This window comes from Limanda limanda, chromosome 1, assembly GCF_963576545.1.
Source record: "Limanda limanda chromosome 1, fLimLim1.1, whole genome shotgun sequence".
In the NCBI taxonomy this organism is placed as follows: Eukaryota; Metazoa; Chordata; class Actinopteri; order Pleuronectiformes; family Pleuronectidae; genus Limanda; species Limanda limanda.
In genome coordinates this window covers 10,107,104-10,125,345 of record NC_083636.1, presented here as the reverse complement: position 1 = coordinate 10,125,345, position 18,242 = coordinate 10,107,104, and the positions used below count along the sequence as shown (strand labels likewise).

At 41.8% G+C, this 18,242-nt stretch overlaps 1 protein-coding gene across 1 annotated transcript in view; it reads left to right on the top strand.

Annotated features, from left to right (window-relative positions):
• The first annotated feature begins 10,461 nt into the window (after positions 1-10,461).
• Positions 10,462-18,242, top strand: part of lrmp (lymphoid-restricted membrane protein) — a 27,655-nt gene continuing 19,874 nt past the window's right edge. Inside the window, exons 1-15 of the mRNA XM_061077345.1 lie at positions 10,462-11,165; positions 11,960-12,069; positions 13,101-13,281; positions 14,240-14,298; positions 14,398-14,473; positions 14,565-14,723; positions 14,802-14,919; positions 15,363-15,413; positions 15,520-15,597; positions 15,810-15,866; positions 15,960-16,019; positions 16,379-16,443; positions 16,650-16,743; positions 17,441-17,587; positions 18,028-18,129. Coding sequence (XP_060933328.1) covers positions 10,465-11,165; positions 11,960-12,069; positions 13,101-13,281; positions 14,240-14,298; positions 14,398-14,473; positions 14,565-14,723; positions 14,802-14,919; positions 15,363-15,413; positions 15,520-15,597; positions 15,810-15,866; positions 15,960-16,019; positions 16,379-16,443; positions 16,650-16,743; positions 17,441-17,587; positions 18,028-18,129 — 2,058 coding nt within the window. The 5' untranslated portion in view covers positions 10,462-10,464. The remainder of the gene's footprint in view (positions 11,166-11,959; positions 12,070-13,100; positions 13,282-14,239; positions 14,299-14,397; positions 14,474-14,564; positions 14,724-14,801; positions 14,920-15,362; positions 15,414-15,519; positions 15,598-15,809; positions 15,867-15,959; positions 16,020-16,378; positions 16,444-16,649; positions 16,744-17,440; positions 17,588-18,027; positions 18,130-18,242) is intronic.

The following is an 18,242-nucleotide window of genomic DNA, read 5'->3' as shown; positions in this document are numbered from 1 at the left end:
GGGGGGGGGCAGCTCTGTTTGACTGTGCCCCCCTTTCTGCTGACCTTTGACCTGCGTGTGCTCCTGCACCGCCTGGTCCTGTTCTTTGCGGGTCTCGATGATGTGCCGCAGGTGGGAGTTTTTCTCCTGCTCCGCTCGACATGCTGCTTGCATGGCTCTGAGCGCCTTCGCATGTTCTTGGGTCTGCAGCTCGGCTCTCTGCTGGTAGAGGAGTGTCAGTTGACCCAGAGCATGGGGTATTTTTGGATGCGGGCCAGTGGGGTTGATGAGTGCATGGACAGTTCTTGATCTTACGATCGCAGGTGCTTATTTCATACTCACTCAACTCACTCACCGCATCATTAGAAAAAAATTACTCAGACTGGCTACAGTCTCTAATAGGACCTCTGGTCCTGAGGGAGCACTTGCCCCACGGTGTTACATGCTACTCATCTTCTGAGTGCGAAAAGGCACCTGGTGGACTGCTCACGCTTGCTTAGAAAAAGTGGGTAAAACACTTAATTAAAAAACTACACAACAAGATGCACAGGTGAGCTTCACCCTGTGTCTATAAAGTGTCAATGAAGGATAGCTCGGTGGCTCAATCCTTAAGACCTAGTTGTTCAACAACTAGTCTTCTTAAAACTAGTCTCTCAAATCTAGTTTGTCTCCTTAAGATCAAAAAGCATGCAGAAAATCTCCAATAAAAAATTACCAACTACTGAAACGCAGTCAGCAACCAACCAAAGTTACACAAAAGTCTGCTTAGCAAAGGGAATTAAGAATAAAGAAACTTCAAAGATAAATTAGTTTCGAACCTATGTCTCTCTTCAAAAATTAATCATAATTATTGTGCATTGATGACACAACCACTTATATGCTAGAAGCAACCAACCACGGATACACAAGGCACTAGTATACCTGCTTGGGACAGGTGCAAAGGGATTACAATAAAATTTTCAAAGAGTAATAAATTCCTAGAATTATTTTTCTCTTTTCTTAAATTATTTATGATTCTTGTGCCTCGAGAACACAACCACCGATTGCAATCTGCAGCCAATTACGGATACACCAGGCACTGGTATACCGGTTTGGTAAAAGTTCAAATGAATTAAAAATAAAACTTTGCAAAGAAGAAGAAATTTCCAAAATTATTTTCTTCAACAATGAATCATGATCAATACCAAATGAGAGAAAGGAAAAGCTTTGAAAAAAAATTTAAATTTAAAAAAAAAAAATTAAATTTCTGGAAAAAAAAAGAATCTGGATTATTGTACACAGTATTATGATACAGCTGGAGTTAGATTGCCTCACACGGGGCACCATTTATGTTGTGCAATAGGAGTAGACTTGACGTTGGCTAATTATTAATAATCATGAAATATGATTATTAAAATAAAAATTATCTATCAAAAATAATTAAATTATTAATTGAAGATGATCAGTAATCAAATAACAATAAAACCACTAATGAGAAAATAGGAATTATCAATTAGAAAGTACAAGCTATCAATTAACAATGATAAGGTTATCAACCAAGAATAATGAAAATAATTAGTCAAAACAATAAAATTATCAATTTAAGAATAATACTATCTATATTAATAATTGAGAAAGGGGGGCACCACCCTGGTTTCCCAGGGACCAACGATGTCAAGCTATAATTATCAGTCTCATAATGATAAATGTCAAATTAATAATGTCAATATTTTAATATTAACGATTACTTAATAAACAGTGAAGGCTTCTAAGTTCGAGCACAGGCAATCATAATCCAGCTGCAATCACACACTTATGTACAAATAATCACAGACTACAGATACTTTAATTACAAAAGTATTTATTAAAAAGGGGAAATAAAGTTATAATGTTATTCAATGATTTATCATTTTAACAAGCTCCGATATTTCAAAGATAAACACAGCAGCACTTATCACAATTCAGAAAATACATGTAAAACCTGCGGTCTACCTATGTATGTCTGTCTCTGTGTGTGTGTGTCTGTGACAAAGTGTCTCTCTGTGTGGGTGTGTCTGTGTGTGTATGTGAAATAAAGTTAGTGTTATTTAATGATTTATCATTTTAACAAACTCCCATATTTCAAAGATAACAACAGCAGCAGCATTTATCACGATTTAGAAGACACATGTATCCACCTATGTGTATCTGCGTGTGTATCCATCTGTCTGTGTCTATCAAAGTGTCTGTGTGGGTGTGTCTATGTGTGTGTATGTGAAATAAAGTTAGTGTTATTTAATGATTTATCATTTTAACAAACTCCCATATTTCAAAGATAATAACAGCAGCTTATCACAATTTAGAACACGCATGTAACCTCTGGTCCATCTATGTGTCTCTGTGTGTGTGTATCTGTCTGTGTCTATCAATGTGTATGTGTGTGTGTGTGTGTGTGTGTGTGTGTGTGTGTGTGTGTGTGTGTGTGTGTGTGTGTGTGTGTGTGTGTGTGTGCGAGAGAGAGAGAAAAAGAAGGGGAGTGGCGATGACGCGTAGTGACATCACATCTAAGATGGAGGCCGATCATGATTCGTGGAATCAAGGCCTAAAAACTCTCAAAATGGCGGATTGACTACAAAACAAGATGGCGGAGCCGTTATGAATTTAGAGCCAGGATGGGAGGAGAGAGAGAGCGGAGGCGTGGCAATAATAGACTCAAAATGGTGGGTTAACTTGCGTTATTCAAGATGGAGTCTATGTTAATGACACCATGTGGCCGGAGCGCACACTGGTGGTCGTCACATGAATTACACAAAGGAAATTTTAGACAAAGAGAATTCTTATCTCTGCTTGGCTTTGGGGGCCGAATGGTTTCCAGATGTGTTCAGCCTCTCTAAGCATAGATTTAACTATGTGACATGACCTGTATTATAAATACAGGTCAGAAGTGTGTATAGGTCGGCTTAGAAGGAGAGAGAGAGAGAGAGAGAAAACATGTAAGGAGAGTTCAAAGAAGCTCTTAAAAAAAATACGCCTGAGATGAGTTAACAGGGATTCACCCCTCAGCCCTCAAGCGAGCGTTGTGGGCCGAGGTTCTGATCGGTGAAATCACTGCAGACTCACACAGACGTTAACAGTGCGGGCGGAGGCGCTTCTCGCGGCCCTATTTACTTGCAACACAAAACATTGCGATCAAACCGGAAACCGGAAGTAGCGGCTCGGAGTAGTGGCCGGCTAAAACAATGGAACACGGAAGTTCCATCAACAAGATACACTCAAATATTAAACAATATGCTACGTATCTGCCCAGATAATCAAGTCTCTTACTGTACAACCCTCGCGATGTGCCTGCGACTCGGCGCGAATGTGTCGGGGGCCAGTGAATCACGTGGTCTCTTTCACGAGCGGAGCTCCTGGCTCGGCCGCTGGACCGGAAAAGGAAGCGAATTATTCCTGCTGTCTTGACGGAATGAAACTTCGCCTTTCTTCTGTAACAGCGGAGAACGTGCTGGTCTACAGGAACGGAGTGGATTGCCTCTTACTCCTCAGCGGGATGAACGTCGCGCTTCTGCAGGGGACGGCTGGTTTGAAGCCGTTTGTAGATCGTTGGAAAAAGGAAAAGTAAAGTCCGTGGAAAAGGAAACAGTCTGAGATCGTCCAGCGAGCAATTTCCTGTTTGGTCTTTAAAAGTTAAAACAGGAAAAGTCCTTTTCAAACTAAAAACGTCAACTAAGGTAAAAGAAGAAATTAATGAAATGAATTGAAATGAATAAAACAAACGTCTTATCGCCTCCATTAGTTACTGAGTCGTGTGGTTAGACCTCTTGAGGTCAGAAAACAACTTGAGCAGCGTGGAAAAGAGGCAGATTTCTGGGAGCACAGGGGTTTTGTTCTACCTGGGAGGTACCTGCCCCCCTGGAGGAGGGGTCAAGGGTCAGTGTTGCCCTCAGCCAATTAGATGTCAGGGTCCCGACCTTAGTGGGCGGGGATTCGACCTCAGTGGGCGTTTCAGAGTCTCATTTGGGTTTTTGCAGAGCGGCCTGCAACATCTCCCCACCAGGCCCTGCTGGAGGGGGGGGCATAGTGGGGGTTCAGGAGATGCTTTCCCCACCAAGGCGAGGCTCCAGGCTGTCTAGAGAAGGTGTGACTTAAGACTGAAACTGGTTGAACTGGTTTCAGCTGAGCCTTGTAGGCCTCAAGTATTTACAACCTATTGTTTGATGGTCACTCAGGACCTCACCCCCAACATCTGTTTCTTCCTGTTCAAATAGCTGCACGCCATCAGGAAAAGGGTAAACCTGCTCTGATGCCGTCTGTCTCAACAGCCCCACGTTCAGAGTTCAAAGGTCATGGCTCGATGCCAAATAGTGTAGCGTCTGATTGGCACCGTGGTCTCTGACTCTGCCGTGTCTCCATACTGTCGCCGTAGTGCCACGGTCAGAGCAGGCCCAGAGCGATGAGAGAATTGTATCAAGAGAAGACAGAGTCTTAACTGCTGCTCCGCAACACCTCTGCTCATGTGATCCTTCTCCTGAAGAGACGCCTCTCGCCATTCAGTGAGTGATCCAGTTGGCTGGGATTAGACTGGCCCCTTATCCCCTATACCTTCCGGTGCAGAGAGTTGCTTGCACCATAATCCCAGATTACAGTACTAGGAAGTGGCGAGCAACCACAGCACAGCCGTGTGTGAAAGTGCTCAGCGAACTGCATATTTCTCCCATTATGTTTCTATGTGGCTTTTTTTGATAATCTCTTCAGAAAATAAATACATGAAGACTTATAGTCGCATTTCTCCAAATGAGGCGAGACCATCTGCTCCAACACCATCTACAAACAACCAACTGTCGTTTTGATATCACAACTGGCACATTAACACAGCAGGCGTAGATGAACAGTGGCCCTCTGTGAGTGAGCGATAATCCGTCTTCACTGTTTCACCTGCTTCCCTCAGTTCACACACGCTCCAGCCAGTGTCGGGATTAAGTGGCTATAAATATGGAGTTGGCTGAAAACCCAGCATCCCTCTGGTGTGTAGTGAAGGAAAGTAAGAGGGAGCACAGGGCATCAAACCATCCTGTCGCGTTTGTTCGTCCGCAGTATCTTTTGAATGGTTCGTCTTTATAATTGCTTTAATGCAGTGGTGGGAAGTAACGAAGTAGAAATACTTTGTAACTGTACTTAAGAAGATTTTTCACATATCTGTACTTTACTTGAGTTTTTATTTTCCTGCCGCCTTTTAACTTTTACTCGCTACATTTGAGGCACAAATATCTGTACTTTCTACTTCTCACATTCTCAAAACTGGCTCGTTACTTGAGCAGCGGAGGTTGGCTCAACGTGCATCTTTACGCAAAGCGCACCTCTCTCTCGCTCTCTGGCTGCTTTTCCTTAAAGCAAATATTGGAAGTAATTGGTTTAAACGAAAACTGTTGGCCAATAGACCATCATTGGTTGGCCATGTCTGCTTAGTCTTACACGTACATGTAAACAAAAAAAAACAAACAACACAACAAATTATATAAGCAAACACAAAAACAACTTTCAGCCAGCACAACCAAAAACAAACACTGTGTCGCGGACGACTGCATATTCACGCACACAATTCAGGTTTTTTAATGGACCTCAAGTGGAATTTTGGAATAAAAAGGACAAATTAAAGAAAGTGCGGTGACATCAGGTGGAGACATGGAGAAGGGCAGGTCTGGGGAGATGACAGAGAACACATGGCCAGGGAGAAGTGGGGCTGGTTATTATTTTTTCAGGCAAAAGGCAAAACGCATGCAACACTTCAGAATGTGCAAGTGCTCGGGCCCGCTCAGTGCTGCTTTGCAGTCCTAGAAATTTTAGAAATTGTATTTCCTAGTTAGTACTTTCCAGGGTTGAGCAATCCTGGAAACATTGGTGTTCAATTATTTATTTCCTTGTTCAGTCTGAAATTTGGCAGCCAAACTAAACTGTGTCCAGTGATTTTTTTCTTCTTTGTACTAGCACTGTCCAGGCTGTTAACAAAAGAGAAACTATCTTATTTGTGTGCCTAGTTTCCCTTTTTCTGAGTTATCGTAAGGGGCATTGTGTATCACTCCTGCTACTGATGCAAGGTCCTTGTTTAGTTATATTTACAGAATCTTCTAGTGGTTATACTTTTGCCTATTAGTGTTCTTAAGCAGACTCAAGAGGCACTTGTTTATTCTGTTGTGTTGATTGTTTGTTGTCTCTAGAAGTTCAGATCCACTTGTCCAATACTATTTGAACCTCAGCATCTCGGGTTCAAAATTTGTAAAATTATACATTATATATATAGTGTCGTTATAATTTTTCCAGTCAGTTGAAATAAATCCTGAAGAGAACAATTTTGGGTTGTTTTGTGTCTGTATAGGCCTACTATAAAAAGCACTCAGTATTTTTAATTTTAGTACTTGTACTTTTACTTTTGATACTTAAGTACATTTCAACACCAGATACTTTTGATACTTAAGTACATTTAATATGAGCGACTTTAAGACTTTTACTCAAGTCATTTTCTGACAGGTGACTTTTACTTTTAACGGAATCACTTTCAAGAAGGATATCTGTACTTTTACTCAAGTATGGCTTTCAAGTACTTTATACACCACTGCTTAAATGAAAGGCCTCAGGGTTCAGGACAAGCCACAAGATAAAAAATGACAGCAAACTATAAAAATGGCATGCGACTCCCAACCCGAACCAACACTCGTCCTGATGAGTGTTTGTGATTGTGTGCACATGTCTGTCCTAATCTCTACCTCAGCCTGCTGTCTACTGCTCAAACGTGCAGGGTCAGAAAACATGCAAAGCTCCAGCTACTTATCCTGAGCTGGGAAAGTGGATTCTGCTGAGCAGGCTGCACCGGGAGGAAGAGGAGGACGAGTACCTGAGTGGACGTCGTGTCCTTTGCCCCCCTAAAAAATGGCGACAGCATGAGATGTTACTCTGTCTGAGGGGTGTTGAGATTTCGAGCAATGGCCTCAGAAAAGGCTCGCTCGGATTGACTCTGACTTTTTTATCGTTTTTTCTACGTTCGTTGTTCAGGATAAGAACACAGCTGAATAACTCAAGGCCTTTCTACGCTGCTGTCGGCAGCACGGTGACAAGAAGCGTCTCTGGAAGATCTCCTCTGCGGATCAACAGGGCGGGGTTTCAAGTGTCAGGAAGTCAAGGAATCATCAAGATGCTGCAGCTGGGGCAGCAGATGAGGGTAGGTGCTCTTGGCTCAACAAAATGTAAACAGTGCTATTTACAACTGAAGACGACCATGCATACCATGCATACAAAGCTATTAAGGAAACTTGTCCCCTTACCTGAAAGCTTGGAATTCTGTTGTCAGCCATGTTGTGGGCGAGAAGCTGCTTCACTGAAAACAAGTTTCCACAATACAGTGATGATAATGATATAACTGCGTTTTAAGCCACTGGGCTGGCAGTGCAATGTAAGACCTGCTGACCAGAGTGAGCAGTGAAACCACTCAGAGTTTTCATTAAGGTACCTGATACACATAATGTTTTGTCACAAAATACTACAGACCTATTCCAGTTTCCTGTTATTCCTGTTAAACCAAAAAGTACAGACAAACTTTTGTCTGCTGGAAAAAAACATAAATTTAAATGCGTGATCCTTTTTATCGAAAAACATATTCCTGTTGAAAGGAGCTTTAGAAAAACGTATTGATGTTATAAAAAATATATACAAACTTATCCCTGTTTTGAAAAAATAGACAAACTTATGCATGTTAGAAAAAATATGAAAATGTATTACCTTTTGGAAAAAGATATAGTCAATCTTATATCTGTTGGAAAAAAAACTTGAGAAAATGTTTTTTCCCTTTAAGAAAAAATATAGACAAACTTGATCCTTGATTTATGTTGAATAACAAAAAATCCAAAACTATTGGATTGTGAATTCTAAATGTGTATTCTGCATATATGTAAGACTTCTCATAATATCAGTCACTGCTCCGATTTTTGGCCACATTATATCAACAATCACATTGTAGTATGAAAGCCATGTCTTTACATACAGGCTATATGATGACACCACACAATTAACTAGTCAACACAACAGATTTCGGTATGTGTACAAACACATCAGCACAATATCACCTGACAGATTAAGCGTAAGTAATTAATATTGTGTACTTACACTCACTGCCAGATTACAGCACAGTCTGAGTGCGTCACCAATATTTATCCCCAGCGTGCACGTCAACAGCAGAGTCTAGTGTCGTAGAGTCAGAGCTTTTGGTTCCCGAACAGGCAGAGCAGAGATGTTTCACCCTGAGGGGAGGCTGCGTTGGAAATGAGAGAGATGGTGAAACCTCAAATTGTCCCTGCTAAACGGCTTACAGGTTGAACCAGTCCCATTGTGCTGCTGTGACACCAAACATCCTGATTAGTAGTAGGCCTGCATACGTGGCTGAGCTATTCCTGTCTCCAGGAGAATTTGTTGGACTTTCGTATTTTATGAAAGTCTCTATTTATTTTCCTATACATCATCATTTATTCAATAGATTTTATGGAGTATGTAACTCTCTCTGGTGGGGAGTGGGCTTGATCGAGTTTGTTTTATTCTGTTGGAGTTTTGAATATTAACAACACAACATAATGTGAAGACTTTACTATATAAATCTTTATTTATTTCCCCATACATAATCATTTATTTTATGGATTAGCACTTCTGTATAACTCTCTCTGGTGGGGAGTGGCCTTGCTCTTGTTTTTTTATTGGGCTGAATATTTACAGCACCATCACTGTGCGTGGGAGTGTTTGGTGCAGTACTCACTTCCAGCCGCAGGGAGGCAGTGCAGGCTGGTTTTGTAGCCTCGTGAACACCCGCTGAGGTTTTAACTCTTTCTTTTCCGTCTCGTGCGCTTGAGATCCGAATTTACCTGCGTGTGCGCGTGGATCCAAACATTTGGTCGCGGACATTTGTAGAAACACATCTTCACATATATGCTGTTTGCAGACAGAGGAGGTTTGAGACAGTGACACAGGAGGTGAGTTTTTAAAGCCTTGTGGTCATTGTGATTTTGTTTGTATGGACTCACATTGACGTGAAAACGTGATTTGCAGTGTCTTACCAATTTTCTTACTTTAATGTTGGCTTTTTCTTGTTTTGTTTTACGAAATTGTGTATCATTCTGTAGATTTATTGTATTGTGAATGAATTAGCTCTTTGCACACCTGAGCCTAAGCAGGTAATGTTTTCAATTTAAATATGCTTTTAAATCTTTATTTATTTATTATTTATTTATTCACCCCAAAATTGTTTTATATCCCCCAAAAACCATTAGATCTTGATAATTATCGTGATAATTGTCACATTATTGTTATTTATTTTAAGTTCAAATTATTATTTTCCCTCAAGAGTGAAGGTTGTGGTTTTTAACTCTTCTTTATAACTCTTTCTAAACAGCAAAGCATGTGTTGTCCCTACACAATGCATAAGCAATATATCGATATGCATTGAACTTTGGTTGTCTTTCTAACAATGGAAATCATATTGAAGTAGTTGATGTTTTTTATTGCCCAGAAACCCTGTGGACTGGTTTCTATCTACAGTCACTTATATAGACTAAATTTCTATGGATTTCTATGCACTCATGTATAATAATTTGTCTCATCAGTTTGTGTGGACAGAGAGTTAAAAGTGTGATGCCTCTTCTACACTGTTTCCTTACCCCTCCATCCTTTCTTTCCCTTTGCTTGCGTTACAGACCTTCTCAAAAGAACTTCTATATTAAACTCTGGTTCAAGGCTGGAGACCTTTGTTTCCTTTTCAAGGGGCCATTTCCAGATTTGTCAATACTAGCCTCTCTTATGCCTTGACTTGGGCTGCTTCTCTTTGATAAGGTGTCCGATATCAGATGGTAGAGAAGATGATGAGGCTACAGCGTTTTCCAGATTTGGGCTCAGTCAAACTTGAGCGGAGCACAGTCTTTGCAGGAGTCAGTGTTGAAAACAACTGCTCGCAGCAGTATGCCTTCGCAAACCGATGCAAACTCAAGAGCATCTCTTCTTATCTCCAGTTCATGACTGCATGTTGTAGGTTGTCAAGCAGGTTCCCGAGTTTATTTCTTAGCAAATGTACTCATTAATTAATTGTTTAATGAGTGCCGGATGCAGTTTTGCCAAATTCTAAATATTCAAGCGAACAACACCAGGATGTCCTGCAGAGGAGAATGATGGCAATTTGCTTAAAAATATGAAGTGATCCCACACCTACAAATGCCTTGTTGGGCAATATTTTATTTATATTTTTATATGAGTGTTGTTTCACTGCAGACCAGAGAGAGAAATAATACTGATTTGGTCACATGAGAAAGTTATGAAACTGAAATGTCATGTGTTTCGATCCTAATTTAGGGAGATGTATATTTTAAATTCTTTGTATTTCTCTGCTTTTTTGTCTCCATTATACTCTGTAAACAAAACATGTTTTTTCGTCCCTTTCTCTTCAGACTTCAGTCTCTCCTCCTGCCAGGAAGCCAGCGCTGCAGCCTTGCCCTCGGCAGCATGGACTATTACACGCCGCAGCCAAGTCGACGACACAACCCAGTGGACAGCATCTGCCGCAAGCTGCAGACCATTCAGTGGCGTGGTGACCGAGAGCCCAATACACCTTTCCAGATTCCCAAGCTCTCCTCGAGCAGCTACGACAGCCCCCAGTGTGGCCTCAGGCACAATCTGGAAGCCATCCTGAAGAAGAGCGCCCTCTACAGATACGAAGGGGAGAGGGGGAAGAAGGAGAAGGTAAAGGAGAAGGTGATTGGGAGTGGGATGCCGACCTCTGCATCTTCCCAGAAGAGCAGTATGGGTCCCGCTGTCCCTCTGTCAACACCTTCCACCCCTGAACTCAACCCAAAAACACCAGCTAACATCACATACACTATCACTAGCACTCTGGGAGAGAGGCGAGGTGCAGATGGGAGCGATTTAAGAGAAGTTAAGACGTGGGAGAAGTATTGTTCAACGCCCACAGGCCAACCCAAGGACGCCTCTTACTTCACATTCACACGAGGACCTCAGCCTGTGCAGTCTGAGAGCGAGAGGCCAAGCAGCAGCAGCCCGCCTCTGTCCCGCACCTTCACGCCGAGTCTCGGCACCCTCTCCTACAACCTCAACTTCTGCTCTGCGGAGACGACGAACTCCACAGATTCTGAGCTGGCCTACCCTGCTCTGGTAGTGAGACGGCTCTCCATGGGAGATGGAGGTAGGGAGGAGCAGAGCACAAACATAAAATTGATAATTGACTAACAAAAGGTCCATTCACTATCTTTTCCTGGTCTTTTAGTCACGTCCATTTTTTATTTTTTTGCTGAGCAGACGGGAGAGGAATGAGCTGGGCTGAAGGCTGTGGGGAATAAACTTGTAACTGGACCTTGGATTTAGATTTTATTTCATGAGACAAAATTGATTACTTATTGTAAATCACATTTTAGTTTGCTGGGTAGCAAGAAATACTTGATAATCTGATTCCTGTACTTAGAGAACCACTTTGTTCTTGTTCTTGGGGAAAGTTTCATTTATTTTTTCAAGGTAACACTTATTTAATGACCACAAGTTTGATCTTCTCTTGCTAAATAATCGGCGAAATTCTGAGAGGAAGAAATATGGAGAGTGCACCATTTTACACCCAGGACTGGATTACTAACCAGGCAAAGCAAACATTTAGGCCTTTAAACCAAATCTAACTGCAAAGAGGGTGGGAACAACAGGGGTTAATATAAACAGCTCAGACTTTGCCTTTCCTATATTTACATTAAATATAAATTGAATGGTTCTGAAAATGTTATTTATTACATTTTACAATTTAAAAAAGAACTGTCGCTTGTAGCTTTAAACTGCCTTTGTCTGCTGCCTTAGGTGTCACTGCATTCTACCATAACAGCCGCTGCTGAGCCTGACGTATCATGTGCTCGATTTGTTTCACAACTCAGTGCTGTGTCTGTGTTTGTCTCTCTTTCTCTCTGTTTGTGTGTGTGTGTGGCATATTCATGTTTGGGGATATCTCAGTGGCTTCTGAAAACTACAAGAAGGAGAATATGGCAGAAATCAGCCTCATCTGCGAGGAGAATCTGCTCGATACCATCTTCCATGCTTGTGACACACAGCGTCGAGGTACACTCACACACACACACTCACACTCTCACACACACACACACACACACACACACACACACGTATGCATTAAAGCTCGGGACCCACCGACTCCTCCAGCAGCCAGAGGAGGATTTATAACATGTCAGTGGCTGTTCTCTGACCGTTTGTCTGTGTCGAGGTCGCAGAAAATTCCCACAGCTTCCAGCAGACTCACAGGAGAAGTATAGTATCAATATTGTCTGTGTCTTCTCCTCGTGCCTGACGCCTTTGGCACAAGACCGTTCAAGTTTCCTCATCTGCTGAGCAGGGACGTTAAAGTCTGTGTAATGCTTCTCCGGAGTGAACCAGCTTGTGCAGCAGAGGTAGTGATGATATTTCTATTTCTATATTACTAAAGAAGACGTCAATAATTCTTTCCCCTTCACCTCTGGATTTGTTTACACCCCAGGTTGTGTCCATTCTGTTTTTTACTGTTCAGGTGGTAGGTGTAGGCTTTTCCCTTTCAGTCTTTTGATATAAAAACAATTTCAGACATGGTCGCTTTTCGACAGATTTTATTGTAATTAGATTTGAATACATTTCTGTTAACTGAACAGTTTTGGAGATTGTTGTATGTAAACATGAAAGTAATAAGATAATCGTTTATTTGTGCCTCTATTGGGAAATGTGTTGCACTTCCACGTTCCTTTAATACTTTCTCCTGAGAGTGAGTCAGACATATGTGATTAGACAGATGTTGTCACTGAATGAGCACTGAGATAGCAGGGCATGAAACCAAATGCAAAAAAACTGTGATTCTTAAAATTGCTATGGCTACCACACTTTTACCTCACACGTCTTTAATCCACATCAGTAAAAATTGCCTGGAGGGTTTGAAGAGTTCAAATGAAGAAAAATCCATAATGGAAAAAGAAAAACTCATCGTCACAAAACAGAATAATTATGAATCCTTAAATGTACTGAGCGTCACACTGGATGTTTTAAAGTGGGTAAAATCATCCAAAGTTACGTTTTTCTGAAACGTCTTTCACGATGTGCTCATTGTGAAGGTAAAGTGTTCGTGTCCCACATTGTGGACTACCTGCGGCACACCACCAGCCGGAGCTCACAAGACAGCGGCCTGGAGGAGCTTTGCAACATGCTGGATCCGGAGCAGAAAGACGTCTCCATAGACCTGGACACGTACCATGCGGTCATGAAGGAGTGGATTGACGACTGCAGGAAAAACGGGTAAACGGCAAAAATACATTCAGGGCTCCGTACAACTTCCTGTTTGTAGGAATGAGAATTGTCTTGGTTTGAAGGGTGTAATTTTTTAAATCTCTGTAAATTGAGGTTCATCAAATATTAAGAAAGGCACTGAACCCAGGTTCACCAGTTGCATGTTGGAGAAAATGGAAATCCAAATATCTTAACTCAATAGTGGGTGTGTTGGACAAGAAGTTTGCTTTCTGCTGCCACTTCTGTTTTTTACCTTCTCAAATACCTGTTTAATATGGAGGTATTGAACATAGAAACTTTAACATTTCAATATAAATGTAAGAGAAGTCTCACAATTCCAGAGGTGACAGCTTCCGGCTGTTTTTCTTGGGTTAGCTCATTTTGTAATCCACGTGTGAATTATTCCTAGATTATCTTTCTTTATTTGCTCCACATGGTCACTGTTTGAATACACTGGTTTGTATTTCCCAACCTCTTAAACATGGTTTAAAAGAGAGGATAGCTTGCATCATCTTCACCTGTCCTGTGCTTTCTTTCTAAAGAAGAACTGCTAATATTTTCAGTTTGAGTTATGTAAGGAGACAGAGTTGAGTAGGCAGAGTCTGGATCAGAGGAGAGATCTTTGGGTTGAGAGTAACTCCAGTTAACTTTACTCTTATCTAAGTGCATTTCAGTTTTGACTCCCCTTCCATTGCAATACATTTTCTGCCAGTAGGATTTCTGTAAACTTGATAGAACTGTGTGTGAGATTACAATTTGAGAGGTGGCCCAGGAGACACATGTTGGTGTCTATTGGAAGATTATTACAGGAATCATGGATACTGCATCACAGAAAAGTTTCATTTTACTGAAACTGACTTTTGAACGGACAAACCAGTCTGTTCTTTGTTCAAAGAAAGAGAAAGTCCGAGTATAACACTTAATCATGAAAGTAACTGATGTTGCACATTTTGATGGTTTGACTCAGGGAAGAACCGATAAACGACCTCACTCAAGACTCTGTCAAAATCATCGACAGCCTGGCTGGTGAGTGTGCACGTGAAACACTCATGTTTGCTTTACATTTCCCTTCATACACACACCTGTACTCATGCTTGTGTGTTGTTGTGTCTGTCTGTGTTGTAGCCAAGAGGTCAGTGCTGCTCAATATGACCTCAGGAAGCTTGGAGGCCTTCGGAGGGGATGCATCCAGAGTAGACTTGTAAGTTATGTCTTATCGGGGTTAGATATACATAGCTAGGTTGCATAGCTCTTGCACTGTATATAAGTGTGTGTGTTTTGTCTCCTCTCAGTGAAACGTCAGACCTGGTGTATTGCGTCGCTGACCTCCAGATGTGCAACCAAAAGCTCCAGGAGGAGGTGAGGAAGCTGAAGCTGGTGGTGGAGGGCATGGAGGAAACCAACCAGAGGCTGGCGGAGGAGAACGAGCATCTACGCAACCAGGCCAGGGTGTAAGATGCACTCGAACGCCCGCACGCACACGTTTACTGAAGCGCAAAACGTGTTTGTTGACTCGCGTCCTCCCACAGTAGCCAGCTGCTCGCCCAGAAGGAGAAACTGCTCAATGAGGAGGTGGAGGAGATGAAGGCGACTCTGAGCTGTACAGAGGAGGGCAGAGCTCGCGCCTCCGCACACAGCAAACATGTGGTCAGTCAAACTCAGGCAGCACTTGGAGGTTCTCGGTTTAGCTTCATTTCAGACTCATGGGTACTGAATAAATATGTAGAAATACGATCATCACAATTTTTAAATCCACAGAGATAACTTTATTGATGCCTATCGCATTTCAACAAATAATATAAAAAAGTGTTTCAAAGGCAAGTTTCCAACCCTACATTGAACTTGCACCTTCAGAAAAACTGCAAACTTTCTTTGCGAATGTCGTGTCTCTTCCTAAGTCCATGTCCTAGAGTAAATTAAGTATTTAAATGAAAATAGCATATTTAACAACATTTTCTATTCTACAAATTTCACAATGTCCTCAGGTAGTGTGTTAGGTCTTAAAAAATTATCTTACAAAGTCTGTGGACAAAGGACTGAGCTTGTGTTTCCTCAGATTCTATTGATTGATTGATTATATCTTTTTTTAGGAGAGAGAAAACCAGAGTCTGATTGTCAAGATTGCTTCTCTTCAGGAGGAGGTACTTCACTGTCTTTTGGTGACTTTAGGCGATATCAATGACTTGACTTCTGCCATTCATAGACGGCTTACAGAAAGGTTGTGATTGGTTGTCCTACTCCCCTCAGAACTTCAAGGTCACCATGGAGACAGACGGGCTCCAGAGGAGGATAGCCGAGCTGTGTAACATTAACGATAACCTTCAGGTACTTTTTTTCTGTCCCTGCAAAAATAATGAATAAATCTCTGCTCTGCCACTTCATACTCCTCTCGCCCTGTGTCCTTCTCCCTTGCATTCTCCTTCCTCACAAAACGACCTTCGAATAGTAAATCTATCTTGTGCGCAACAGAAATTCTGCATCCGCTGTTGCTGTGTTTCCTTTATGTTGTCATGTGCCCACCCCCTCCCTGTCGTCAGGTGCAAATCCACTCCTTTGATACTGTCGTTGGCGAGAAGGAGGCTGTGATACATGAGGTCAGTGCTTCATTGGTTTTCTTTAGATACGACTTGTTGAGTATTTTCTCTCTTCCTCCAACTGGTCTTGTTTCCTCTGCTTCCTTATCACAGAGAAGCAAACAGATAGAAGAGCTGAGGGCCGCAGTGGAGGAATACTCCTCCATCACACAGGTAAGTGAGTTGCACTTTACGTTACATGATTATTTCAACTTCTATGCAGCAAAAACCTATTTCCTCCGAGATGCTCTTTTACCACTCATTCTTCATCTGAAATCGGACAGCGACTCTCAGACTCTGTCTTCCCCACTGGAAAATCCTTGTGTTGCAACAGAAGAGCATTTCAGACATTTTAATCAATCGATCAATCTTCGGGAGGAGATTGTTGTTTCCACGATCCTATTTAAATTCAATAAAAAACCTAATGGTTAGAACGTTTATTATTTTTATAGGGTTAGCTGTGTTGTTGACCTCTAAAGAGATAGACTGTCATGGTTGCTTCCTCTGTATGTTTGTTTGTTTGTTGATTCCAGCTGCTGAGGGCAAACAAGAACAAGCTGGAGAGCCAGGTTCAGATGATGCATCCAGACCTCGGTGGGTAAGTGAGCCAAGAGTGACGAGGGAGTGGAACCGACCATTGTTCTGACTCGTCAACAAATTCTGTAACTCTTACAACAAAAAAAATCACTTGCCTTGGTTCATTTTTTGTTGGCACAATTTTGTGGGGGAAAATATGTTTCCTTTACCACCTTTACAAATAAATTTCTTTCCTTTGGTAACCTCTCCTCCTCCCGTCTCTCCCAGGGCCAGCCTGTCCCTGTCGGTGGCCTACAGGTTGAACCAGAGCAGCTCAGGATCCCTACAGACAGAACTGGCTCTGGCTCAGTCGCCACTGGAGGTCAGCACTCCCCTGCTCTGGCTGTCTCCCTTCATTTGATCAACTTTACTGTTGGGCATTCACCCTCTCCTCCTTGCTCTTAATCTCATTCCTCTCATTTGTTGGTTCCGTCTTCTTCATTTTAATCTTGCATCCTGACATTTATCCTCATTTCTCTTCACACAGTTTTCGGACTCTGGTCCTTTGGTTTTATGTTACTGACAGATAATTCATGATTGTGACAACTTAAAAAAAAAAAATGTATTTGATTTTGCAGATTTACCACAAAACGAATGAAAAAATATTCTCATGTGACTTGTATGCTGGTTAAATTATGTGTATATAATTTAACATTTTAATTTTCAAGTTTCATTTTTCCCTCGGTGGCATATTTGGTTTTAAGCTGCTGCACAGAAACATAATATTCTCACTGAACAGTTACTTCACAGGAGTGGCAGCGTTAGGTAATATCAGTTTATAGAGTCCTTTACCCCAGCGGCTGTTCTGAGGAGTTTTTTGCCCACAAGCAAGTGATTCATCTCTGAGGAGCTTGTTTCCACAAACTGTTGAGCCTCCCACGTATTCTGCACACAATACAAAACGCTGTCTGCGCATTAGATGCTACATGGATGCATGTCCAGCTTCTTTGCAATTAGTGCACTGAGGAAAGGTTTGTTTTAAGCGCTCATTCACATTAATGAATTGCCATCTCCCTCAGGCTCCTAATGGCGCTGACCATTTGTCCACGACTATGAGCGTTGCGTCTTCGCTGGATGAGACGCTGGACAGAGAGGTGTTTCTGATGCTGCAGGGGCCCAGTCCTGAACAAATGGCGCTGGAGTTCAAGACACTACTGAACAAACTGGTGAGAAAGTGCAATTTATCAGCCTTGACTGAAGCTCAGACCCTAGATTGTTGAAGAGCGGACATGAGCATAAATACGATGGTCTCATTGTTTTCTTGCCTACATGTGTTACGTTTTTGAGGTGGAATCAGTTGCTGCATTTGTTAAAATCACGCTGTCACAAAGACTAACATTTAAAAAGTTTACTTAGTTTTATCTATTATTCTCATTATTCGTATGCTTTGTGGATTTATTAGATAAACACAATGATTGATCTCTGTCTCACATTAGGAACTTGAGATAATAAGTCGTTTGTTTGCTTTTCGGGCTGCATCTGGATGATCTTTCCCTGCCTGATAAAAGATAGTTACTATAGTGTTGTCTTGCCTGTCTGATTTGGTTATGACCTGCACTTCTCCATTTATTTCTCTTTCCCAATCTGCTGCTTCTTTGACCTTCAGAAAAGGGATTTCAGGGAAGAATTGGACTCGGTCTTATCTACGGTTAGAGGCTTAATGGACGACCACACGCAGCCAAAGGGCAACACGGACACTGGTCTGCAGGTCAGATACACACACACACCCACACACACATATTTCTGATGAATGTCAGATGCAGATTTACAATGTACTTTAAATCATGTTGTATGCATACAGGCTGATTTAAGGCTGAAAAA